Genomic DNA, 27,942 nt, shown 5'->3' on the forward strand with positions numbered 1-27,942 from the left:
TATATAATAGACATTAGACATGACAAAAGATGCCAGACAAATAGTCCTTTGCCTTTTTATCAAACAAAAAATACCAAAGACCTAACTACTGAACTATCTTACCAAATAAGATACCTCCCTTAGGTCTAGAAGTAAGCGCCAACATCCACACTGGCTGGAAACCAAAAACCAGGCAAAGTTTCCCCAACCTGTGAAATCACCCAAACCCCAAGTAACAATCCCAGAGAACTTCAGAAAAGAAAACAGTTCAAAAACTAGAGCAATTTGAGTTTGACAAGATAACAATCTCACCTTTAGATAAGTCACTCATGCCAGCTTAAAATCCATCTTGGTTTTAGGGGTCCCTTTGATGAGTTGTCCAGAGAAAAAGGTTATCCTTTTTCCAATTCAAATCTAGATCTTGATATCACTTGCACCATTTACTGTTAACTGTGATTTGCTTGTGTTAAAAAAATGAAACAACAAAGTTAGTTTTATAAAGTAAGTTTATTCTCTAGGATCTTACCAAAACCCATAGGTGAATGGCATCCTTAGAAATGCTACCACAGAACTCATTGAATAATCATTATTTATAGAATTTTAACAAAGGAGCATAAAACTTTTGACAGTCAACCAATCAGGTCACACATTTGTTCATAAAGATGTCGTTGTGATTATGATTATCTAACTCATCCATAAGGTCCATTCTATGTCAAAGCTGACCTAGCTCCAGCTAGCCTCAGGTTTATTGTCTCCTCTTTTACCAAAGTGTAATAAAAATAAGAATTTATCTCTTATCTAGATAACCAGAGCAGTTTTCCTCAGGATGCCCTTTTCTTTGATTTGCAAGTTTCCTTTTGAGACATGTAACAAATTGGAGAACTAAGCTGTATTTCACAGATAGAGCCTGCCTTCAGATTTATCTAGAGACACAGATCTTGAGAAAGGGGTAGAAGTAAACGTTCCTGACTTGACATCAATTCGAGACTGATAGAACAACTTTTGATCAGAAATATTTAAGTCTAAATTAAATCATATCAGATTAACAGTGTATGTATGTATGTATATATATATATATATATATACACACATATATATGGCTAATATACATAAACATATATATATGTACATATATGTGCTCTTACAACATGAATCAATCTCTTTCCTCTCGTCCCTTCAGGATGTCACCCTTGTATACATACATCCACACACTTAACATCTACAACCTCAGAGTCATGTTTGACTTTTCACTCCTGTTGGTCCCTGCTATGCTAATCCCATCCCACACCTAATCAGTTGCCAAGTTTTGTAGACCCCATCTTCTCAATATCTCATTCTCTATAGATGGAGAGATAAATATGGATATATAGTAGATAATGGAGATATTTTAAAGAGAGGGAGAGATGTTGAAGAGGTAGAGTCCATAAACTATATATCCACATCTGTCTATCTATCTATCTGTCTGTCTGTCTTGAGAAGATTAATCACCAGTGCTGGAGCCTGTGGGAGTCCTCCCATTTATGAAGCAGGGAAGGTAAAGAGCCAAAGAGAGAATTATTATTTTGTGCAGGAAATTGTTTAAATCTTATTTCTTCATCTTGATTATTGGGAAAAGGTTTACTTTTTTTTATGAGGAAAGAATAGCTATTTGATAATTGATGCCAGTACACTTATTCCTAGTTTCTTTTTTGGAGCTGGAAACACCTGAACACTTGCCAGAGAACATCACACAGCATTTTCCTGTTTAACACTCTGAGCAAGCCACCACCCTCACTTCTCTCCTCTAGTCTATTATTGTAGCTCAGGATTCCTGTAGTTTGTTTACTAGCTTACAGTTCCAGCAACTGGGACTTTAGGGAGAGGATCTCTAAGTTCAGAAAAACTATGACCACAGAACCCAATATACTGCAGTTCATTATGCCGTCCCACTTTGTTAGCAGTTTGGCATTTGGAAAAATAATAACTGTGACAACACTAAAAAAAGTTGTCCATGATTGTCTTTATTATATTTTTAGTTAATTTTTCAAAATTTGAGACATAAATCTGATATTTTGTATCAGAATGGAAAAACTATTCCTTATTTTGAAACTAATTAAGAATTCTTGTTTCTAAGTCTCTTCTCTGGCTGTATTTTTTATTTCTTGTACAGCAAATCTATGACTGAATTTTACTTAGCATTTTAATTTCAATGTGTATCTTAACCAAAATTCATATGTATTAAATTTGTAAATATTGAAAATGAATAGATTATTTGTTTTTTTAATTTTAGGAATTTCTTCCTTTTCTTTCTGATTCCTGTTGTACATTACATCAGCTTTATCTTCAGATACACAGGTAAGGCAGAGAAAATCACATTATTATTATTATTATTATTATTAAACTAGAGATATACTATTTGAATGATGGACCTCAGTTTCCTTATTTATACAATAAGAGTGTTAGACTGTGATTAGTAAGAACCTTTTCATCTTTGAATCTATGATCCCATTATCTAAGAAGGAGTTAAACTTATGTTTGGCTTCAAAACCACTATGTATCATTTAAAATTAAGCCACTGTAATCATTTTTTCCCTGTCATCATCTTTTTAGTAAATTTTGCCTGCTTAAAACAATGGGATTTGTAAGTTTCCCAGTGGTTCTCTGTTTGATTTTACTGAGTTTATTGCATTCAGTTCAATTATAGGCATGTGACAATCCTTAATAAAAAAGTTAAAATGTAAATTAGAAATATGATTTCATGTATATTTTATTTAAAATACATTTTGTAATTCCAATGACCAAAGGTAAAAGATTCCATTTAAATTATAGTAGAATATATTTAGCATCTTTTACTTTACTTTTCTCCCTACTTAACATTTTTACTCTGCCATTTTCTCTCATTTTTCCATTCCCATGTTGCTCCTGTAATTTCTTCCTATATCTCTAGAATATTGGTTCAGAACTACATTATCCAGATAATGATTTTCAGAAGTGTCTTATCTGATTATCTACTTGGCCCCTGAGAATACATATCTAAACAGATTCACACCTCTCATATTGAATCCCTTCACAAATCCCATCACTGGTTCCAGGGGTAACATTTTTTTCCTAAAATAAATTCAGTTGCATTCCCATTCAGTGCAAATACCATCCTCCTAATTTCCCCATTTCTATTAAGGACATTACCATTCTTCCCAGGTTTGCAACCATGAAGTTATCTTCAATATTTTATCCCCTCCATATCAAAGCATTTTCCAGGTTTTGTGAACCCCACATCTTCAACATCTCTCAACTGTCCTTTTCATTGTACTTACACCATAGTCACCCAAATTAATGCAATGTTCCTCATTGCCTCTTGCCTCAACAGTTGCAGTAGCCTCCTAATTGATTTCCATGCATTTGGCCTTTCTTGTTTTCATCCTCCACACAGCTACCAAATTAACATTTTTTTCTGGCTTATTATTCATGTCCTGCTTCCTTTTATTCCACAAAACTTTTTTTCCAGGGCTTGCTATAGTTCTCTCTCCATATACTCTTTCATTAATCTCATCACCTCCTATGAATTTAGCTATCACCAAGCTGATAAAACCCAGATATATCTCTGATTTTCAGTCCTACATTACCAGTTTTCTATTGGGCATTCCAAATGAATCTCAGATACATTTCAAATCTGACATGTTAAAACCACCTCGTAATTCTTCTCCTGAAACCCTCATCTTTTCCAAATTTACCTATTTATAATCAAAGACATATATCATCTGTCCAAGATCTAGAGTTTGTTTTTGTTGTTGTTGTTCAATGATTTCAGTCATATCTTACTTGACCCCATTTGAGTTTTTCTTGACAAAGGTATTGGAGTGGGTTTGCCATTTCTTTCTCTAGTTCATTTACAGATTGAGGAAACTGAGGCAAACTGACTTGCCCAGGGTCACACAACTAGTAAGTGTCTGAGGCTGGACTTGAACTCAGAAAGAAGAGTCCAGGTTCAGTACTCTATCCACTGTGCCACCTAGCTGTCCAGCATTTGTGACCTGGAGTTCTCACTCTCATACCACATAGATAGTCAGGTGCCAAATCTTGCCATTTCTTCCATTACAGTTTGCCACACTTCTAGCCTTTCTCTTAATCACTTTTTGCCAGGACATTGCTATAGACTCCTAATTGATGTTTTTGCCTCAAGTTTCTCTCCATTTCAGTTCATCCTATTGACTGCTCCCAAAGTAACATAGCTTAAGCACATATCTAAACATGTGATCCCTGATCTCCACCCTTTCCCTGTCCTTAACCATCTCAGTAAACTCCAGTGATCTTAGTTATTGTTGTTGGGATAAAATTATTTAGATTATTTAAAGATACTTATAACCTAACTTCAGCCTATATTTTAACCTCACTGTATCCTCCTGCACTTTGTGATCTAGCTAAACTGGATTCCTTTGTAACTTCTGCATCTAGGACCATTCTTAGCTGGTCCTGATCCATATCTAGCGACTGGACCTGATGGCTCCAGAGGAGAAAAGGAGACCAGTGACCTAGCAAAGCCACCCCCATTCAAATCCAAGTCCCATGAATGTCATGGCATCCCACCTCCCTGATGTCATAGTCCTCTTTCAAGGGACAGTCTACAATAGCCCCCCTACATGCCTCCTGCTCCATGTTTTCTACTGGTGATCCCTGGTACTCTTCTTCTTTGCCTGTGTCTCAAGCACCATTGACTTTCTGAAATATTTCCTTGTACCCTCTGTCTGCTAATGCCATTCCTTGTATTTTTTTTTTTTTTTTTTAGTTTTTGCAAGGCAAATGGGGTTAAGTGGCTTGCCCAAGGCCACACAGCTAGGTAATTACTAAGTGTCTGAGACCGGATTTGAACCCAGGTACTCCTGACTCCAAGGCTGGTACTTTGTCCACTACACCACCTAGCCGCCCCCCATTCCTTGTATTTCATTATCTTCTTTCTGAGCCTTTGGCATGTTCAGTCATGTCCTCCACCTTGCCCTAGTGACCTGTGCTATTTCCTTAGTTTTATGGTCCAGCCCCTGTCATCGGAGCCTGGTTCCCTGGTGTTGCTGCGCTGCTGCCTCCAGGCTATGAGTCCCATAGGCTCCTGCTTAACTGTGGCCAGACGGGTTCCTGGAAAGAGCAGGACATACTGGTGGCATATCCTTGGGTGGGCCTGCAGTGCAGTCTTGGTGCTGCTGCTGCAGGAGGTGGAATGGGGGCCTAGGGAGCTCAGTTTTGGCCTTGGGTCTAGGATTTTTCTATAGCCATCTTTTGTATTCTGGGCATACTAGAACTTGGAGGTAGCTTAAGTTGCTTCAGCCCATAATTTTTTTTTTTTGGAGAGGTGTGAGAGGTCATTGGGGATTCAAGAAAGTCTGCCATCCATCACTGTGCTCCTCATGTTTCCTGGAATGTGAATTGCCAGGACCCCTGAACAACAGAGATCTATGTGTTTGTGCACTCATGGATGGATTTGTGCCCTTAACTGATTTGATGTTTGTACTTTATATTTATATATATATATATTCTTCTGTGTGCCTGTTGTCTTTCTGTCATCTTCTTGTTCCCTTCTTTGCACTTGTATCACCAGTACAGATGATCCTGGAACATATAAAGGTATTTAATATATTCTTATTAGTTGATTGATGAATATGCAAATGTGAGTCCATGCCACACTGTTTAAAAAGCAGTTTCTTTAGGGTGCAAGGGGGTTATATTTATGTTAAAAGGCTAACACCTTTGTTCACAATATGACTCTATGCTTCCAGATAGGTTATATTTTTACATTCTGGGTTTCAGAAAAGTTCCTCATAAAGGACAGTGTAGCTCCTGCCTCACTTTGCACAGACTATCCCATTCACTATGAATTTCTTCTGTTTATAGTCGACATTTATTTCACGTTTTGTATCTTCCCTCCTTCAGAATGTACCTGTTTTGAATCTTCCTTCCTTCAGAAGCTCCTTGAGGGCAAGAATTAATGCCCTTTTGTAGTTGTAGCTCTAATGCATAGCATAGTGACTAGTACATAATATACATTTAATAATTAATACCTAACCTTTGCCTCCTAGTTTATTTCTGATTCTATAATAATTCCAATTCAACTTTATAAATTTTATAATTTTATAATAATAAATTTTATTATAGAATTTTATAATAAAATTCAAATTCAGCTTTATTGAAATTCTCAAACTGACCATTTCCTTATCTACAGTTTCAGCATTCTACTATTACTGAAATACTTAACAAAAACGAATTTTTTTATTCATGGCTATTTAGTTAAAGGTTGATATTTTCTATAATGTCAGCATGTTTATCATTGTTACAAGTTGGTAACAATATTATACCAAGTATTTGTCTCAATGATTAAAGAAATATTCAAAGCGTTGGCCTTGATATTTTAATTTAGAAGCTAGAATTTTATTTTACTGTATTTTGTTTTGGAGATCTCCCTCTACCCAATATAGAGAGCAGTTACTGCTTCAGCTCAGATGTGGTAGAGGCAAGCCTACAGCTTAGGCCCTTCTGATTCTGATACCCCACTATTATTTTTTTGTTTGTTTTTGCAACACAATGGGGTTAAGTGATCACCCTCTCTATTTTTGTCACCACACTCTTCTGGATATAATTCTTAGATAATTTTAGCTGTTAAGAGTTTCCATATTGATTTACCCTCTTTTGCGGTCTGTTGGTGTAGAATTTGGAACTGCTTAGAGATCACTAACAAGCTTGTTTTTTTTTCCTTTTGTAGTAAGTTTCCTCCAAGTCTGTATGCTACAATAATTCCCAAGGCTCAAGAGAAGGAAATATTAGGTGTATTTCTGGTGACTCTGGATCCACTCATCAGTCAACTTTTATCATTCAACCCTTTTGTGGAGGCAGTATTAGGAGACAAATTAGGTAGGTTCCAAAAGAGAATTAATTTGAAGTAATATTTCCTACTATATTGTTATGATTATGTCATTCTCCTATGAAAGACATTTAATGTTTTTCCTGTTGTCTATCAAATAAAATATAAAACTCATGTGCCCCATTTAGCATTTGATTCCCTTCATTATTTGACCCCAATTTATCTTTCCAGCCTTGTGTCATACTACTTTTCTTCATGTATTCAGCATTCCATTCAAAATGGGCAATTCTCTGTCCCATGTTTTGGTTCTGCCTCCTCCAATCCCCATGCCCATCACTATTACTGAAGTGGGTTAATCCAGGGCGGCTAGGTGATACAGTGGATGGAGTCACTGGCCTGGAGTCAGGAGTACCTGTGTTCAAATCTGGCCTCAGACACTTAATAATTACCTAGCTGTGTGGCCTTGGGCACTCCACTTAACCCCATTTGCCTTGCAAAAAAAAAAAAAAGCTAAAAAAAGAATGGGTTAATCCCTTCTTTTCACTTCTCTCCTACCCTGGCCGTACCATTCTTCTCCAATTGAAAAACGATATTTCTTCTTTCATGAAGACTTTACTTAAGCCCTTTTCTCCTAATGAGAGTGATCTCTCTTTCTCCTTAAATTTCTCAAAGTACTTTTTCTGGACTTTTTATGCATTTATTATACCTTCCTTTTTATTATAATTATTTCTTCCCCATATAACCCCCTTATTAGATTATGAACTCTTTGAAAATAGATCTTTGTCTAGTATACTGTCTGTATATAAAGTGGCTACTTAGTAAATATTTCTTCTATTATATAGAATAATTAATTTTATCTTGCTATGCACAGAATACTTTTTTGTATGTAATACATTACTTCCCATTTCTGCAACTTTTGATTCTCTTTGCCTCTCTATTTGCAACTGATTTAATTTTAAAAACCCACGCACATTTTCCAGTGTTCTATGTCTCAATTATCAGTGTTTAATTTTAATTGAAATAATGCACTTTGTATACTTATAAATATATATATATATATTTACTATATATGAAATATTTTATATATCTATATAATATGAAGTTTCATATAATATGTATCTTATTTTCTCATTTGTTTGTCACCTTTAAAGACCTATCTTCTGAGCTACAGCTTCCACAGTGTCTCCTTCTGGTTAACATAATGGATAAATTGCCTTCTCAGCCTGAAAATGTACAGAGTCTTTGGTGTGAGACAGGCCAGTATTCTGAAAATAAACCCAGGTAACAAGAATATCTTTATTAAATATTATATTAAAGATGGCCTTCTATAATCTCTGTTATTAGGTATAATACTTCCCCTAGTAAAATATTTTAATCAATAAACAGGTGCTTTTTTCCTTATGTAAGCTACCAATTTTCAGAGAATTAGAATATAACAATTTAACATATCAACATGATTTAATCTTTGTAATTCAGAAATTAATGGGTCTTGTCCCTTATTTAAAATACTAAATCTTATGTTTGATCATTTAATTTGGTCATTTTCTTCTTGATATGCACATGACTGAATAGATTTTTTTTTCAGAGTTTTGTTGATGCTTTTGGTGGTTACATTACAATTATTTCCAGGAAGCCTCCTAATAACTTATTCCCTCCTAGTGAACTTTCCATTATAACAAAGACAAATAAATCAGCAAAATCCAACTAACCAACTGATAGAATGACCACGTCTGATAGGATATAGGAAAAGAGGGTGGTATGTTTCTTCATCTCTTCTCAGTGCCAGAATTTGTCATTTCAGTTACACAGTATAGACTTCATTTTAGTCTTTGTTTTGAATCATTATCATTGTGTATTTTGTTTTTCTGGTTCTGCATAGTTCACATAGTTCTTTTCACGTTTCTTTAAAAATTCAATATTGATTTTCTCATATTATAATTATATTACATTATCTGTGCCTATACCACAAACTGTTCAGCCTTTCTGTTTCTCTTAATAGCACTCTTAACAGCATGTACCTTTATTATTTAAGCCTCTTAGTTGACCTTTCTCTAAACTTTCTCCTAACTCCTCCTTGTACAGTTAGTTTGTTATTCTCTTGTTCAAAGATATTTATTTGTTACTTGTTTTCTAAAGGACATAATTCAAAAAGTGCTGCTTGGCATTTAGTTCTGTTCTGTCTGACCCCTCACTGGTTTTATCTAATTCTGTTTTTTGCAAACACACCACACAGTGAGGTTTCCTGTTTGTCCTGGACATATAGTTCAGCTCTCTCTGGGCTATTGTTCATATTGTTTTACTCTACTTATAAGAATATCACTCTATGAACTTTATCCCTCTCATATGCCCAAGCAAAATCTTCCATGAACCTTTATTTCATGGTTCCAGCCACATTGATCTCTCCTTCCTTGGAACACCTGTAGCACTTCCTATTGCTTTCTTTTTTTGTATCTCATCATTTCTCTTATTAGGTGGACCCCAGGGATCTGCATTTGATCCTCTCCTTTTTGTCCTTGACATTCATTCTCTAGTTTGGTGAACTCATGAGTCTCTTTGGGTTTAATTATCCTTTCTATATGAGTAATTCTGATATTTGTATCCATCCCTAGTTTCTTTTGAGCTCCAGTTGTACCTGTCAAGTTATCTTTTAATGGTTTGAACTGGACATTTTTTGAACAAACTCAACATGTTCAGAACAGAATTCATTATTTTCTCCTTACCATCTCTCTTCCAAACTTTCCAGTTTCTGCAACAGACTCTACTGTGCTTCTACAGTGCCTCAGCATTATCCTCACTTTCATTCCATATAGTCAGTTGTCAAATCTTTTAATTTTTACTTCCTCAACAAACCTTATATCTATCCTCTCTTTTCTTACCACCCTAGTTTAAATTTTCGTAACTTCTATATTCTTTTTAATTTAAAATTTTTTTGCATTTACCAAAAGTTGATTAGCTCCCCCCTTGCCCCTGCACCTCTCCTGATTTTAATAAAAAGAAGAAAACTCTTATAAAACATTTCTTGATGCTTAAAAGCATCAATCAAGCAAAAAAAATATTCCTTTCTTGTCTATATTCAAAAAGTGTATGTCTTAAAGACCATAACCTCTTTTAATCTCTATCCTCTTTCTCTTCCCCCTCCCCCCCAGGAACCCTATCCTCATCCTACTCTTACTTTAATCCACTTTTCCTGTCCCCAATTTAAAAGAAAAAAAGAAATGAAACCCTTGTGACATACACATAAACAAAACAAATTCCCACATTGGTCATGTCCTCAAAATATTTGCCCCAAACTCTTACCTTGAGTCTTATTTCCTCTCTATCAGGTGATGGGTAGTACATTTCATCAGTACTCTGGAATTGTGTGTAACATGGAGATCACGATTCTGGTGTTGAGCTTCTTTTTACATATCCTCTGGACTAATCAACAAACTATGGGCATTGCCTCATTTCACAACAGTATTAAAGGATTTTTCATCATGGAAGAACCCAGCAGTTTGTACTTCATTGCCTTAGTTTTGAAATCAGTGATGTTTCCTCATGCCAGTGGGTCATTAGTTTATATATTTGTAGTATTTCAAAGAAACTGTGTTTAGGTACAGCTATAATCATGCCACCATAAACTCCAGTGGCTCCTTGTTCCCTCAAGGAGAAAATGTAAATTCTTCTGTTGGACTCCAATCTCTATCCAGCCTCATTATGTCCCTTCCCACTTTCTATCATCCAGGCAACTTGGCCTTCTCTCTGCTCTTCGCAGTGTCCAAATCCTTACCTGTGCCCTAACCATCCTGCATCTCATTTTTACCTCATATGATTTGCTGATACCCTTCCTCTTGAATGATTTTATATTTAGCTATTTAGTATTTATTTATATGTACATATTCATATATACTTATATGTGCACATAGTGTCTTTCTTTTAAAATGTAAACTGAGAAGAATAATTTCATGTTTTTTGTATTACCACAATTTAAACTTAAGTGCTTTGACTCCAGATCCAGTGCTCTTTCCATTACATTGTGTTCTATCTCATTTTATTTTCACAGCAACCCCACAACATAATAATATGTAATAATCAACTTGTACTTATCAGAGCTGTCTAGTTTTTCTGTTATTCCTTTTGACCTTTCTTTTAATCTCTATCCTCTTTCTCTTCCCCCTCCCCGCCAGGAACCCTATCCTCATCCTGCTTTTACTTTAATCCACTTTTCCTGTCCCCAATTTAAAAGAAAAAAAAGAAATGAAACCCTTGTGACATACATATAGTTAAACAAAACAAATTCCCACATTGGTCATGCCCCAAACTCTTATCTTGAGTCTTATCTCCTCTCTATCAGGTGGTGGGTAGTACATTTCATCAGTACTCTGGAATTGTGGAATCATTACATTTATCAGAGTTTTTAAGTCTTTCAAAGTTATTTTCATTTTACATTGTTGTCAGTGTATAAATAGTTCTTAAGATTCTTCTTACTTTGTATCACTTCTTGTAAAACTTTCTAAGTTTCTCTGAATTGTGTCTGTCAGATATCTTTGGCCTTTATAACCCTCATATGTGTTGCTGTAACAATTGTATGTTTGAGGATAGATGCTCGCTGTATTGACTTAAATGTTCCTGTTTTCTCTAGGATGTCTTTGCTTGAAGCCATTTTCTGTAGTTTTGAGCAGTGTTTGGGGGAGCTCTCTTTACCTGTTAATTTATCAGAAGTTATGAATAAAGGACAAGAAGAAGTGGCTGTCACTTTATATCAGTATGTTTGTGTCCACTTGTGCACCTTCATTGCTTCATTTCACCCATCACTGTTCTCTGAACTGGTAAGCTATGGTAAAACTCTGGGAAAAGTTTATAGGTGAAAGCCATAATAAGATACAACTCCTACTATTTTTCTATTTAAATTATGGAACATAGAAATAGGAGAGAAAATTTGTGGAAGAGATAGAAAGCATGTTTCTATATGGTATTTTTTGATAGTCATTCTTATATTCTTGAAAATTTTATTTTTCCTTTACCTTTATTTAATATTCATCCTAGAAAATGGATGTTTATGTTAATCATACTAATCATATTGAGGTACATTTATTTGATTAACGTCCTTTTATTTTTTTAATTTTTTTTTTAGGTTTTTGGTTTTTAGTTTTAGTTTTTTTTTGTTTTTGTTTTTGTTTTTTGCAAAGCAATGGGGTTAAGTGGCTTGCCCGAGGTCACACAGCTAGGTAATTAGTAAGTGTCTGAGGCTGGATTTGAACTCAGGTACTCCTGAATCCAGGGCCTGTGCTCTATCTACTGCATCATCTAGACGCCCCATTTGACATCCTTTTAGAAGCAGAAATGAAGAGGGAAGGAGAAGGGAGGGAGAGGCATACTGGATAGAGAGTTTTAAATCTATAATTCTACATAAAGAGATAAGGAGCCAGGATACTTACAATTTATTTAAAATTAATTATATTTAAAATTTGGCCTTTTATCAACTTTAGGCATAAAGATATATTTTTTGAAATGAAATTGAACTCAAGATTGTGCTTGAAAAATTTTCTCTTTTCACTTACATTCACTTCCATTAGAAAAATGATCGTGTTTGACATTATAGTAGTGAAGTGATGACTGATGCCTATAGAACATATATAGAAAACCAGCAACATAAAAACCATATCTGAATCACTGGATTAGCATACAAAAAAACATCAGATCACAAGAGGAGGTTTCAGTTGCTGTCACACTTCTTATTGAGGATTAATTATTATATACACAATGGAACTAAAAATGCTTATCTTACTTTTGTGTAATCTCAGATTCTGTCCTGGGACCTCTTCTCTCTCCCATCTCTCTTGGTGAGCACATCAGTTTATAGTTATACAGCTATCATCTCTATGAAATCTATCTCTTCTACCTCCATGTCCCAAAGGCACCTCCAAATCAATATGTCTAAAACAGAAGTTATTTTCTTTCATCATAAATCCCTGCTTCTATGCAATTTCCCTGTTTTTACCAAGTGTATTACCATTCTTTTGGTCACCCTGATTCATAATTATAGAATGAAATAATTAAATTGATCTGTATTGTTTTTTAATTGATCCTATTTATAGTTAATTGATTTTGTCCTGTAACTGTCTATTTGATGGATCTTTGTCTCTGATCTTAGTTCAGAAATTTAGTTGGTCTGTATTGGTTAAGTTTAGAAATCCACTTCTCCTGCTCTTAATCATTGCTCTGTTATTCTTGAGAGATGCAAGTGGACACCAGGGATCTTTCACCACTAAATGTGAAAATATGTTTAATGATAACACATGTTATGTAATGAGAAAAATAATTCACATCTTTTAGGGATGTCTGCTTGGTTGTCCAGAAGTCTGGTCCACTATCTTTAATCTTGCAAGTGGACTCATGCAATGAGCTTTTCTTAGTCACAGGAGGTAATGAGGAAGTCATTGCTTGCCCTCCTTTCCCAATTTCCAGTGAGGCTCATTATCCCCCATACCTCAGCTCTGTAACCCCCTCATATTGACTTCACCATTCATGATGGTGAGTTCTTTTAGCCAATCACAGCTTATTCACCACCTACAAACGCTTGTTCTTTGTTCTGTACTCCTCAGAATTATAAAAGTACTGTCCCCTTCATACAGGGTCTTAGCTTTACAGGGGAAGTTGAGATCCTATTTACTGATAAATTCAGACACAAAACAGTCATGGTTAGAATTTTGTGCCTCAGCTTATCTTATTTTGAATCCTTCTCAATCATTTATTCTCATTTACTTCCCATATTCAATCTGTTACTAATTTTGACCAATTATACCCCCACAATATATTTGTATCTGGCCCCTTTTCTCCACACCACAAGCATCTTAGTTCAGGCCCAATCAACTAAGTCTCCTCTCATTCATCCTCTTTCTTCTCTAGTTCATTTCTATGTAGCTGCTAAACTGATCAACTTAGACCATCAGTTCTGACCATGTCATTCCCCTGGTCAGGAAGCATCAGTGACTCCTTCTGTCCTCCCATAATAAAACATACATTCCTCTGTTGGCATTTATAACCCTTGAAAATGTGCCTTTTAGTCAACAGATGTGTGTTACTTATTGTACCAATGATATGTAATTTTTAAATATAAATTATATTTTATCAGGATGCCATATTATTGAATGCTGTACTTAATTCTGGAATGATCACCTCCTTATTAGCTATGGATACTTGGTGCTTCCTGGCCCGGTAAGGTATAACCTAAAATTGTCCTTTGATATATCTTTACATTGATTTGTAGGTTCTTAAGTAGTAGTAATTAATTATCAGTTCGAAGGTATTTTGGATGTAGTTCAGTCTTTTTTTTTATAAGAAGAGTAGCAGTGTTGCAAATCATAGAACCATTTTAGGCCATCTTTCTGAAGCTCAGATTAACATTTCTTAGCTTGTTTTCTATAATCTTGGAATTGAAGTTTGAATTTCTTTTTTTTTGTTTGTTTTTGGGGGTTTTTTGCATTTCTTTTAAAAAATATTTATTGCTTAACTAGGGCTCATTTCCTTGCTTATCTTAATAAGCATAAGAACCTGAATTACTTCTTTTTGCATCTCAGGTATGGAACTGCTGAACTCTGTGCCCATCATGTGTTCATAATAGCACATTTGGTGAGTAGGATAACTAACCTAAAGTTCATTACTTAGGTGTGCAAATTCTCTTCACTACTTTTATCTCAGGTAATACTTGAAAAGGGGAGTAGTATGCATATTGTACTGCAGAGTTCCTTTCTCCTATGATTAATTTGATACTTTGAAGAAAGAAGAATTCAAAATAACATTAGTGATGAAAACTGAGGAAATTGTTACATGTTGTGAATGAGCAGAATGAACTGGATATGGATAAAGTGAATTTTTAAAATTAATAGGAACTTAAATTTGAATGTAAAGTAGAAACCAGAAATTACACATGTAAAAAAGTTTCTTTTTTCATCTAATTCAAATCAGACTCAATCTAATATTTAGTTAACTCTGAATTAGGACTGTTTGTGGAAATGTTTGCTTAGTGGTGCCATAATGCAAAGAGTACTAAACCTGGAGGCAGAAAGAATAATCTTTTGAGTTCAGATTTGGCCCCAGACACTTAACTAAGGTATGTGACCCTGGGTAAATCACTTTACCCTGTTTGCCTCAGTTTCCTGATCTGTAAAATGAACAGGAAAAGAACATGGCAAACCACTCCAGTATATTCACCAAGAAAATTCTAAATGTAGTCATGAAGAGTTGTACTTAACTCAAATGACTTAAAAGTGATTTATGTCTTTGGCTTTGTTTATTTAAAAAAAAAAAACAGAAGTTCAAAGGGGGAGGGGGAAATGCTCATGTTTCCTTCTACTGAAAAGGAAATAGATTAAAGGAGTGAAGTTCATTTTAAATTCTGAGATGTTTTGGGCACCCTACTATGTAGCCTTTCAGTGTTATCAGTTTGGAAATTTGTTTGGAAATTTTGGAGGTTTTGGAAGTTGTTTGGAAATTTTAAGGTATGTTTTTTTTATTGTAAAAACATTTTGGTATAGTTCATTGATCATTTAAGATATAGTTTTTGTATTGTAAAAACATTTTCCTCTACTATGCTATATGGTTCTCTACAAAGTCCTACTCTGGTCTCATCAAGGGATGGAAGTCACCTTGAATTCTTGAATTTTTAGAAAAGCACAGATTTTATAGATTCTGGCTTTAAAAAGACCTCAAGTTATGGTCCCAGCAGTAGAATGTGTTTACTTTCTGAAGACCAGCCTAGCTGAGTATGAAGAGCTTCATCAAAGTAGACTTGTTCCTTGATGGTGAATTCTTTCACTATGTTGGCCTCTGAAACCAAGAGAAGTGCAAAGTATTTGAGTCCATTACACGCCCTCTTATGCTGCCTTTCCATTTAAGCAGTGATGGTAGCAAACTGTAGAAAATTAGCAAAGGGTGCTAAAAGTCACATAATTCTTATACAGTCTTAAATAGAAGCTGCTGATAATCTGTGTTTGAGATCCTTGTTCAGAGATCAAGTGCATATAGATGGAATAACTGAAACTTTTTATCTAAACATTCTTAATGTAAAAGAAACTCAAAGAATGGCAGCTAGATGAATGGAAGACTCATTGGTTCTTTTTGGGAGGGGCAAATGAAGTAGAGTTGGTTACAAGTATAACCTCAAATTTTATTTAATGAGAATTCTGTAAGATTCTTCTCATTCAGTTAACATATACTTTAATGCTTAGTAATTTCAAGTATTCCAGAGTGAGAATGAGTCGTTCTGATCTCCATGAGTGTGTTCTGCTTGCCACCACCTGAGTGTCTAGCGCTTCTTCAATATTCTTTTTTTGGAGGAAGTACAAAGTAATGAAGTAATGTGACCTTTTCTATCTCACAGAGCCAACCTACAACTGTAGAAGATGGTTGGGAAGGTATATTACCCCAACTTTCCCAAATTCCTTGCCTGAGAAGCTTACCACTCAGTAGGGAACCTGAGAAAGTATGCTGAGTATCATATTATTTAAATTCAGAAAGTAGGAAAAAGCTGAATTTTTTTTAAAAAGTGTACAATTTTTTTCCAAATGATTTTCCTCAAGACTATGATAATATTCTTAACACTTATGATCCTCAATACATCTACATTTCATTAGTACAGTATGAAAGAGTATAACACAATTATGAAAAATTTAGGAATTTTAGAAGGCAAAGGAACAGATTGCTTTTGAATTGATGCCCCTAAAAATAAAGGCAGCAAGCAAAATTTTCTCTAGAGGTTTGCCAAAAGCCATTCTTCACAATTCAAAAAATTCACAAGAGCAATCTGTTCATCAGTAATTTTTAAAAAATTAGTCAGCACGTATTTATTAAATGCTTTGCTGTTTGCCAAGCATTTGCTGAGAACTGAGGATAGAATACCACTTGGAACAAGTAGGTGGCGCAGCGGATAGAGCACCAGTCCTGGAGTCAGGAGGACCTGCATTCAAATCCAGCCTCAGACATTAATAATTACCTAACTTGGGCAAGTCACTTAACCCCCTACCTTGCAAAAACAAAACAAATAAACAAACAAAGAATAAGTACAATCTTTAGAAACTTATATTCTAGAGGAACAAAACAACTCAAAATGGGAACTGAAAAGTGAGGGAGAGGAGGTATCCATGAGGAAAATATGGTGGCTAAGAGCAGAAAATTATGAATGGTTCATCAGAGCCTGTTCCCAGAAGGAAAGCTCGATGAGGAATTCACCAATGAGAGAAGAGGTCTGAAGAGTGTGACTGAGGGTTCAGCTGAGGCTTGGTGGCCAAGTCCAAATACTTTAACAGAGGAATCTTTTTTTCTTTGTAGTTGATCTGAGAAACTAGATTCAAATCATGCTTAATATAATGCATTAGATGACTTCTCTTTGCCTCAGATTCCTAATTCATGAAATGAAGGGATTGAATTACATGACCTTTGAGGGCGGTTCCAAGGTCCTATAGGCTCTGAATACTGTGGGGTGAAATTTAGAAGACTGTACTGTTTGTGCAGAGTAAAATCTCAGCTCAGTGCACTTGGTTAAATTAAAAATCCGTGAAAGAAGACAGATGAGATGTTGAATGAATGTTGCATAGATCACTAGAAATGTAAATTAATTTTTTTTTTAATGTTGAATACAATGCCTCAGTTCAAAACAACAGGATTTGTGGACCTTCTGCTTGTGTGAGAGTTGAATGCACTGCAGTCTATTCTGGGACTGTAAATGGTCTTCACATAACAGTGTTTAGACATTGTCTCTTAGCTCTCCAGAGACCAAGGAGGATTAGGAAATTTATGAATCTTAGTAGCATTTTTAGACATCTTATAATATAGATTTGGAAGAGGATTGATGTGCTTTCAGGAAAGTGTCTAAAGAAAATAAAAATGGTTTCCACTTGTAAGTTTGTTTTGAAGACAGAAATTGTTTTCTTCTTGAAATTAATAGTATCTTCATAGCTTTATGTTTTAGTTTTTGTTTCCTGAAAAGCTATGGGGGCAAGCAAGTGCTTTCATCCTAGGTACAATAACAATAACAACAATTCCACCTTTGCCGAATTCCTACTTTGTGGTAGGCATCACACTAAGCACTTTATAGTTCTGGTCTCATTCACAGTAACCCTAGGAGAGAGATGTTCTTATTGTCTATTTTATAGTTGAGGACACTTAGGCAAATGACTTGCCTCAAATACCATAGCTAGTAAGTGTCTGAGGTCAGATTTGAACTCAGGTACTCCTGACTCCAAGGCCAGTGCTCTATCCACTGCACTACCTAGCCGCCCCCCTGTCTATTATCAGTTGAAATACTTTTTTTAAATGGGACTTTGTAATTGGGACCTGGATAGAATTTCAGAAATAGCTGCTTATTTATTTAATTTATAGTTAAATATTTTGATTTCTGTGATGCTGAAAACCCATGTTTGTCTTTTTTGGAAACAAGTGAAAACATTTCAAAACTACCTAAATAAGTCTGTTAAGAATAAAGTTTTCTTGATGTCTATAGCGTTTTTTTCCCCTCAGTTTTTAAGACTGTTTGTTCATAATGCTCTGAAGGCATATTGTTGGTTAGACGTTTTTTACTCCACTTGTTACAAGTCAAATTGCTGACTTGTCAAGCCAACATCAGTCAATATCCAAGTTAAAGAAAGAATTCAAATGAAAAGATATGTTGTGCAATTTTGACCTAATTGTTTTTTTATATTCACAAATGGTAAAAAAAAAAAAATAGACATTCACATATTGACATTTACTTTTACTTTTTATACGGAATTTATGTTATTAAAAAATTTTCATGATGAGGGGACCAGCAGACCTTAGAAAATAATTCAGTCAGAATCCTTGAATTCTTTTCAACTGAGAGTGATATTCCAGTGAATGGCAACAACAATTTGGAAGATTAATTTATACAATGATAGGGAAGGGCTCTCAAATTCATGGCCTTGGCAGGTTATGAAAAGTTGTGATTCATAAAACAAAAGTAGTGTAGGGAAAACAATTTTGCAGAAAACTTGGTAATAAACCCGTTTAAAATAAAATCAGTCTGGGGATGAAACTTGAAAAAGATAATTAAAATATGAAATAAGGAAACATTTTTATATCAAACTCATTTCTCCATCTAAGCAAAAGAACTACCATGTTCATACTGTTACATGAGAGTTCCCAATATTTACATGAGGAATTAGAGCATTAAAGAAAAGAAAGATGATATCAACTAGACTGGAACAAAAGTCTAGAGGACTGTGCTTCAGAAGACACAAATTTGAAAGTGCTGAGGAACCATTCCTTAAGGTATCTGAAAGAAAAGAAGCTACCAGAGACTTTGGAAAAAATCCAGAACCATATTGTTACCCTCTCCCCAAAAGTAGCTTTCATGCTATCTAAACAAAAATTTTAACAGATAATTCACACAGGAATCAATCCTTGATGAAGCTGTGAAAAATCAACAGGCAGATTTTCACAAGGAATATCATAAAACAGATCCTATCTTTACTGTTATACAATTGACTGACAAAGAGAATACAAGATCCTATGCTGCTTGTTTATTAACTGCTAGAAGAAAAAAAAATTTGATTCTTAGGAGCTGTTTTCCATGCTTGGGTCAAAGTCATGTATGTCATTGAAACAACAGTGGATAATTTTGTTCATCCTGCTCTTAAATTTTTAGTGGAGCATAAAAGCCACTGTTGCAAAAGAACAAGCAAGTCCAAAGCAATAGGGATTCCTCACTGATGATGATATCCTTAGGATGCTCTTATTTTCAGATTATGATATGCTGATTACACCAATTACTAGGACACTGAAAAGACTTTACTAGGAGATCCATAATTGCTCAAAAGAACTATGACCTAACTATCCATCCTAGAAGAAAACAAATATATGAAGAATGTTTGTTGTCCATACTAAAATATGCCTTCGAATGGGTAACCCATAAGTTTGGTCCATCAATACATGTATCTTGAATAGAAATCGTACATGGTAAATGAACTGTGCCCCGAATTGAATAGGACAAATGGTCTGAATTTTCTTTGAAACCCCAAAATTCCATGATACAAATGACTTCCTTTTTAATAACAGTATTCTTCCAGGGATGCATTGTGGCTACAAATATCAATCTCCAAACTAATTGAAGTTGAGGGTCTCTCCAAAGAGAAGTAGAGAGGCTCATGATGGATATACATTATCAAGAATTACAAAATAACTTAAGAGAAGTTTATGAGTAGAAAAGTCATGTGACAGGAAAATTATCACTGTATTTTAGTGTATTTCTGTAATAACATATTGTCAAGAGAACTAGAGAGTGGCTTCCAGCATGTTGAGAGGACCACTATGGAGGATTATAGACAAGGTGGTAGATCTGTAAGGTAAAAGGACATGGAACAATTAGGAATCATCTTTAGCCCTAGTTCCATAACAGTAAGATCACAGATCCTTCAAAATATGAAAGAAGACTATTATTTGTTCCTTTAGGGCATAGACACTATTCTTTTTTTTAGTTTTTTTGCAAGGCAATGGGGTTAAGTGGCTTGCCCAAGGCCACACAGCTAGGTAATTATTAAGTGTCTGAGGCTGTATTTGAACTCAAGTACTTCTGACTCCAAGGCGGGTGCTATATTCACTGCGCCGCCTAGCTGCCCCTGACACTATTCTATCTTAATACTATCTTTCCTAGTAGTTAGCATAGTTCTCAGTATATATTAAATGCTTAATAAAATGGCAATGGTAGTTCTTAAAGGATCTTTTAAACAAATTCATTTGGAATATGGTTCTGAATGAAAGTCCCTTTTATACTTACTTACTTTTGAGTCTTACTTGTTAGATAAAAAATCAGCAGACCAATAAGCATTTATTAAACATCTACTACTTACCCAGCATTCTGCTAAGTTCTTAGGATACAAATAAAGGAAGAAAAAAAAATAGCTCTGCTTTCAGTAAGTCCACCGTCTGATGGGAGAGACAACCTGGAAATGAGCAAGATTTATATTTTTGTTAGGCATATTGTACTGCTACATGAGAGTTCTCAATATTTACATGAGGAATTAGAGCATTAAAGAAAACAAAGATGATATCAACTAGACTAGAACAAAAGTCTAGAGGCCTCCCTTTTGTTTCTTGTAGAAGACAGCCTATCTACCAACTTCTTTCTGTTTTTTTCTTTTTTCTTTTTGCAAGGCAAATGGGGTTAAGTGGCTTGCCCAAGGCCACACAACTAGGTAATTATTAAGTGTCTGAGACCAGATTTGAACCCAGGTACTCCTGACTCCAAGGCCGGTGCTTTATCCACTATGCTACCTAGCCGCCCCTTTCTTTCCTTTATCGTTAGCTATCCTTGTATTTGGAATACTCTTAGTCATTACATCTAAGATACATAGATATATATATAGACAGCTAACTCTACGGATAGATCTGTAAGAATCTATGTATATGAGGTAAGCAGAGGGAATGAGGATTGAGAGAGCCTTGTAAAAGATATAATTTCAACTGAATTATATTAATATTATTAACAGTTAATTCATAATTCATCTAGAGTCTTGTATGCCATTTAAAAATTTAATAGTGGCAACAACTGAGATTTAATTTTTCTTTTTTTTTTATTTTGCAGATTAAGTCTTGCCCTGGAGAATGTTACCAACTCACTAATTTGTCAGTTCTGTTAAGGCGACTATTATTCCTCATGGATACACACCGTCAGGCAAGAATGTTCCTACTCTCTTTTGTCTCCCAACTCACTGCTTTGAACTGAAACCAAATTTCATTTAAATGGGTCTTATTTTTAAAAAAAAAATTTAAATTTAAAGTATAAATTCGGTCTTGTTCTTGGCTTTAAATTTTGAGTATATTGCTTCATTAAAAAAACATAGCTAAGTGTATATATTAATTTGTTAATTCCAAGTTTTTATTATAAGGACTTTTTTAAAAGATCCACTTAAAAGTTTTAATTTTATATACATGTAGGTTACTTGAAAATATTTCTTTATCAAAATTAAATATTATCAAAATACTTTATCAAAATCATTTTAGGAGAAAATATTAGTTCAAGTTGGATTTATGTCTATTATGGCATCTCAAATTTTTCTACTGTTTGAAGTGAGCTTTAGTAAATCTTATAACTTATGCCAATGCCTCATTTATCCTCTATAACTGAGAATTATCAGTTCACAAATTTTCAGGGTGCCTAAAGCATCTTTTATGGAAATACATTTGAAACACATTTCATCTTTACTTACCTTCAGCAGTAATTTAATATCATTAACTTTTTCTTGTTGACAAAGGCCTAACTTTGTGCTGCAATATAGTAGTTGTCCTTGGACTTTTGAGATTTGTTTTAGGGGTTTTTTTGTCCCTTTATTAAATGGATTTAGATTTTTGTTTCTTTGGGAGTTCTTTCAAAAACTGTATATAATTTTCTCTGATCTTCTATTGTCATACTATCGTTTCACATTTCTAATTGTTGTCTGTCTGCCCTTCTAAACTACATTTTAGTTTGTGTCTTCAGATCTTCTATGGCTTGGAAAATCAGAGAGCAAAACTTACTAGTTTTCTGTAAAGTTGATATGCAAAGCCTTTGGACTCTATAGTGAATAAAGTTACTCAGTCAGCAAATTTAATAGTGCCTACTGAACGCCAATTCCATATTAAACTCTGAGAGTACAAAAAAAGGCAAATAGGTCCTGCCTTCAAAAGAACTCAGATTCTAATGGGGGAAACAAGAGATGATGCACAAAGAGGCATTGATAGACTGGGTAGGATTGAGAGGACAGAGGGGATGGGGACCTAAGAGGTGGAGACATAGAGAATGACTAGTGAAAACAGGCAAGAAATTGAGAAATAGATCGGCTTCTTTGCCGCTTCTTGGAGAAGACAGTGTCACTGGATCATGTATGGATGGTAAGAAAATGTAAGATTACTGGGAAAAGGTTGTGAAGGACTTTTAAAACCAAAGGATTTTATATTTGATTCTAGAAATAACAGTGAGTTTATTAAGTAGGGGAATGATCTGGTCAGACCTGTACTTGGAGGACCACTTTGATAGAGGAGTCAAGGGAAGCCAGCAGGTTGTTACTTCATTGAACTTTGAGTTAATCAGGGCCTGCACTATGGGGAAGAGGAGAAAAAGGTATATGCAAGAGATGGTTCAAAGGCAAAAATAACAACTTGGTCATCTAGATATGGAGTGTGGTTGCCAATAAGGAGCTTAGGCTGACAAGAAAGTTATGAGAAAGGGGTTAACTGGGAGAATGGTTACAGCCTTGACAATAATGGTAGAAATGTTTTCTTACATTTGGTGCTAATGAGTGAAAATGCTGCCTACTGGAAGAATTATCCTTTTGGCAGTAGCAGAGGGCTACCTTACCATTACCAGCATGGTGTCTCCTATTTTATTAGTATAATCTTTGAAACAAAAGCAGGGATTGACTAATAAATGTCCATCAAAGAGAAAACTTAGTTTAAAACCAGAATTTAGGCATTTTTGCTTTATAATTGCCTACCAATTTTATGTCAATGGACATCATGTTTTCAATAAAGGAATAATTGTTTAGCTAAAATTAGACCTAAGATTTTGAATATGTATTTAAATCAGATAGAATTTTTAAAAAATTATGGATCTGATAAGATTATTTCATAACTGATCATTTCTCAGCTGATCAGGAAAAAACCTTACTTGTTTCAATTTTGTTTTCTATTTGTAAGTTTTTCAGGTCTGTTGAATGTGCATATAAGCATGATATTTTATCACCAATGTTATTAGAAAATATGCATTAGGTAGTTTATTCAATAGTGAGTTAAATGTCATCCATACTTCCTTATATGAGGAAGTTATGCATTTGTGGGTGTAATCTGTAGCTTCATGGTCTGGAGAAAAAGTTAATTGAACTATTTCAGTATCAAACTTCTGAACCTGGTTTTCATTAAACACTGAATTAGATGATTATAATGTTTAATAATTCTTTTCCTATTAGTATACTTAAATCTTTCGTCTGTTTCAATTAAACCAGAAAAAAAGTTCAGAACACTCTAAGAGTTCTTAGACCTATGGGAAAATTCTGTTCCATTTAACACCTTGCATGATGAATAACTTAATGCTTACATTTAAAATTTCCCATTGGATTTACAAGTTATCCTTAAACTGCTTTTTTGCATTATATATTAAAAATAGAACAGTATTTGTCTTTCTGATTCACAAAGTTTTGTGAGTAAAGATAAGTATTTTCTTTTTTTATAAATGTCTTACAATTAAAAGGAGTTTTAGAAATGCTAAGCAGTAAGTACTTATATATAACAAGAGAGAATTTATTGACCAGGTCTTATTCATCCTTATAACAATTTCTTTCAGATGGAGTTTATTCAGAGATTTTCCCCTAAAGAAGCAGAGAATCTGCCTTTGTGGCAGTTTATTTCATTCAAGGCTTTTCATCCTGAACTTAAAAGCCAAATAGCAAATGAAGTCACCATGGTGGGAATTGCACAGTGTAAGAAATGGCTAAGCAGCAGGCATACTTTGGGAGAACTTGAAACTGTGGTAAGAGAAAGGCTAGATAGTTATTGAAATTATTCTTCATCATCTTAGTTTATTTAGGGAATGTATGTAAACATCTGCTATTGTCTTGATAAATGTCAAGTATGCCCCCCTTTTTACCAGTGACACAGATACAAGGGGGAAAAAATAATTAACCCAGTATTTTATTTGTTATATTTATGCTCAGAAGACTTTTGATTGTAGATAACCCAATATTTCCTTCCACTCCCTTCACCCTTTTTAAAATTTAACAAATGATTGTTGATTAATGATCATGAGGTGGCTGGTGTACTTGACTTAACTGCATCTCCCTTCAAGTCTGTAGCTTTTTAGAATATCACCTCATAAGATAAGGGGCATTAACCACTGAGAGAATACTGTGTAGGTCACTCTTCTCAGAAGGAGATGCTACTCAAAATCATATGATAAAAAATTGTTAAGCAATAGTAGATAGTACATACAAATATTTAATTTGTAATTTAATATAATATACATTTGAATTTTTAGAAATTCCTAGAACTATAACAGGAATTATATAGTGTTCAGTAGACATTCTTAATTTAATAATTGTTCATCGTGGATAGAGCACTGGCCTTGGAGTCAGGAGTACCTGGGTTCAAATCCAGCCTCAGACACTTAATAATAATTACCTAGCTGTGTGGCCTTGGGCAAGCCACTTAACCCCATTTGTCTTGCAAAAACCTAAAAAAAAAAAAATTGTTCATCACTTTATTTATATGATTCCAGTAAGTCATGAAGTGGGACATAGTTAAAAGTGTTTGTTTTATTGAAAGAAATGTTAAGTTCTTTCTTTACTTTAAAGTAAGCTTTTTTAATCTAATTATAAAAGATTTAAATTTAACTTTTTTTCATTTATTGACCAAAATCTAGGATTAAAACCAGGTGGGTGTATTCCTTCTAGTGACTATGCTCTGATTTTCTAAAACTAAAAATATTTGGGTTGAAATTAGTGAGTCTGTTTAGCTGGTAAATTGGGAAGTATTTGTTTTTGTAGAAATGGATAAATCAATTACAATAAAGATGCATTCAGAAATCTTAACTTGAAAAGTATTTTGTTAATTTTAGAATTTGCTAATGTAAGTGATCAAAGTGTATTGTGCAGAAATCATTACTGCATTTGCTAAATTCTCATGATTCTTTTACCTCTTGATCATCTTTTCATAGCATGCTCATATTGTACAGTCATACATCTTAAGAGATTGAATCATTCAGTCAACATGTGCCAGGCACCAGAAATACAGTACTAAATATGAAATATGTTAGTTCCTCAAGGAGCTTACATTCTTTCAGAAAAGGCCATTACAGATCATTTATAGACTAACCTCTTCATTTTATTTATATCTGAATGCAGATAAATTGGAGCCTTGAGTTTTTTAAGTAATATGGTTCCATGTAATGATTAGTTTCTTTAGTATTTCTTTAGGTATTTTAGAGCTTCATAGACTGAGATTTATGATTTTGTCTTTGTAGCCATTCCCTCAACTCACAACCCATCCATTCTTTCTCAGTCCTAAGTAATTTTTACCTATATTTTCCTATAAAACCTCTATAGAGGGACCATGCAACAGGCTGGAGGCTTATCTTTGAGTCATCCAATATTCCATAGATATCACAGGTCATTATCACTATTCTTGATATATGACCAGCTCACCTTTTTTAATGATTATTCATGTTTATAATTATGTCTTCTGTGTCACTTCTGAGCACAAGTCAGTGTTGGTGATATGATGTAACCCACCGTGGATCTCTCTGTGTTGCCCTTTTGTGTGACCTGTAATTTTGATTGTTCAGAGCTTTGTGATTAAGAAGGCATTAAAATATCACTGAGAATGTTGGTTTGATAATAAGGGATTTTGTGTCAAGGAGCAACTTGGTATCACTGAGAATGTTTTCCCAAAAATAATCTACCCTCCTTCCCTCCCCTTAATTCTGTGTCTTTTTATCATTTGTCCATCTAGAAGTAGAATACAGGGAATGCTAACCAAGCACCAGTTGTAACCTTGGCAGTAAGCATCCTCCTTTTGTGAATCATACTTTCATGGTCATTATATGTTAAGTAGTCTCTTGTGCACTAACCTAGGAAACTAACAACCACATCCATGTATCTTTGGTTATGTAGGAAAATGACTCCTGATTTCCAAATAACTGAATTACAAATGAACTCTTGAAATGCAACTTTGTTTATATGTTAGAACCTGTTTGTAATTTCTTATACTTGTTTTTAAAGAGAGACTTGATGTTTATGAATCTTCTTTAAATATGGTGCCATTTCTAGTCTTCTTAATTTCAGACTAATAGAGAAATATGGTTGTCATTTAGGAACATGAAGCCAAGATTTCATGTTTTCAGAAAAAGATTGTTTTATCAGAGAAGTAACTGAAAAATGTATGTTTGTTTTTACTGCTTCTTGGTCAGGGAAGGGGTTCTTCATCTTTTTGTGTGTGCCATGTACCTTGCCTCCTCAGAAAAAAAATGTTTCTAAATGCATAAGATAAAATACATAGAATTACAAAAGAAATCAATTATGTTTAAATAGTTACCAAAATTCTTTCTTAAAAATAGTTATGAGCTAATTTGTCAGAGGTTAAGAACCTAATTGGGAGAATATACATGAATGTTTTGGAGTGCTGTTTGGGGTATTGCCTCAGATGCCAAGGTGATTAGACTGCTAGGATTCTTGAAAAGCTTTGACTTATAAACCATATGCTGTTATTTTTTTCCCTTTCTTAGAATGTTGCACTCTCTGCTTTGCTTACTGTGTGTAATTCTGTAAGTGAAGCTTTGGAAATAGGCCAACAAGCAGGAGTCCTAGAAGCTGTGAGTCCACTCTGGACTATCCTACATGTGAAACAGGTGAGGAAACAATGTAGCATTTTCTTGAATTTTTAAACTAATTTCAATTCTGAAAGAATAATTCTATTGTATTTTTGTTTCCTTATGCCAATTTTGTCATTGCTGGGATAGATCTCTCTTCTAGTGACTTGAGAATTCTAAAACCTTAAAGAGTTTACTAGTTGTTAACAAAGTTTGGAGGGAAGAGAGGAAAGGATAGTTAATTGCCCTCTCACTTACCCTCTTGCAAATTCAAAACTTCCAGGTTACCTATGCTTGAGCAGAGCAGAGCCAACTTACTTTATGTATTAATAGACTTGAGAATGGTACTTTGGGATTTGTTTTTGTTAAGAAAACCTTTGTGATTTGAAATAAATTTGGGAACTCTGGCTTCCTAAGTTAGTGGAACTTGAAGGATGTAGCCATATTTTGTGAAACTGTTGAACAGCCTGCTGTTATAACACTTAGTCTCACATTAGTATTTTTAGATTTCAGATATTTCATGTTTTTAATGTATCATTTCTTCTATGGACATGTTGCACCAGGATTCATAACTTGGGATCTTGAGCTTTTAAATATATATATATATATATATATATATATATATATATATATATATATATGTATGTATGTATATATATATATATATATATATAAAACTATATTTCAGTATAATTGGTTTCCTTTGTAATTCTATGTATTTAATTTTACACATTTAAAAACATTATTCTGAGGAGTCCTTGGACTTCACCAGACTGTCAAAGGGGTCCAGCCATAAAAAAGGAGCTTCTGCTTT

The 27,942-nt window shown here is 34.3% G+C and overlaps 1 protein-coding gene across 4 annotated transcripts in view; it reads left to right on the top strand.

The window, feature by feature from the left end:
- FIRRM (FIGNL1 interacting regulator of recombination and mitosis) overlaps positions 1–27,942 on the top strand; it is a 78,503-nt gene that overhangs the window by 26,702 nt on the left and 23,859 nt on the right. For all 4 annotated transcript variants that reach the window (XM_074221974.1, XM_074221972.1, XM_074221973.1 and 1 more), the window contains 9 exons: positions 2,249–2,313; positions 6,704–6,852; positions 7,954–8,083; positions 11,424–11,610; positions 13,917–13,999; positions 14,362–14,413; positions 21,378–21,467; positions 24,111–24,296; positions 27,045–27,167. In XM_074221974.1, coding sequence (XP_074078075.1) covers positions 2,249–2,313; positions 6,704–6,852; positions 7,954–8,083; positions 11,424–11,610; positions 13,917–13,999; positions 14,362–14,413; positions 21,378–21,467; positions 24,111–24,296; positions 27,045–27,167 — 1,065 coding nt within the window. The remainder of the gene's footprint in view (positions 1–2,248; positions 2,314–6,703; positions 6,853–7,953; positions 8,084–11,423; positions 11,611–13,916; positions 14,000–14,361; positions 14,414–21,377; positions 21,468–24,110; positions 24,297–27,044; positions 27,168–27,942) is intronic.

This window comes from Macrotis lagotis, chromosome 2 (genome assembly GCF_037893015.1).
Source record: "Macrotis lagotis isolate mMagLag1 chromosome 2, bilby.v1.9.chrom.fasta, whole genome shotgun sequence".
In the NCBI taxonomy this organism is placed as follows: domain Eukaryota; kingdom Metazoa; phylum Chordata; class Mammalia; order Peramelemorphia; family Peramelidae; genus Macrotis; species Macrotis lagotis.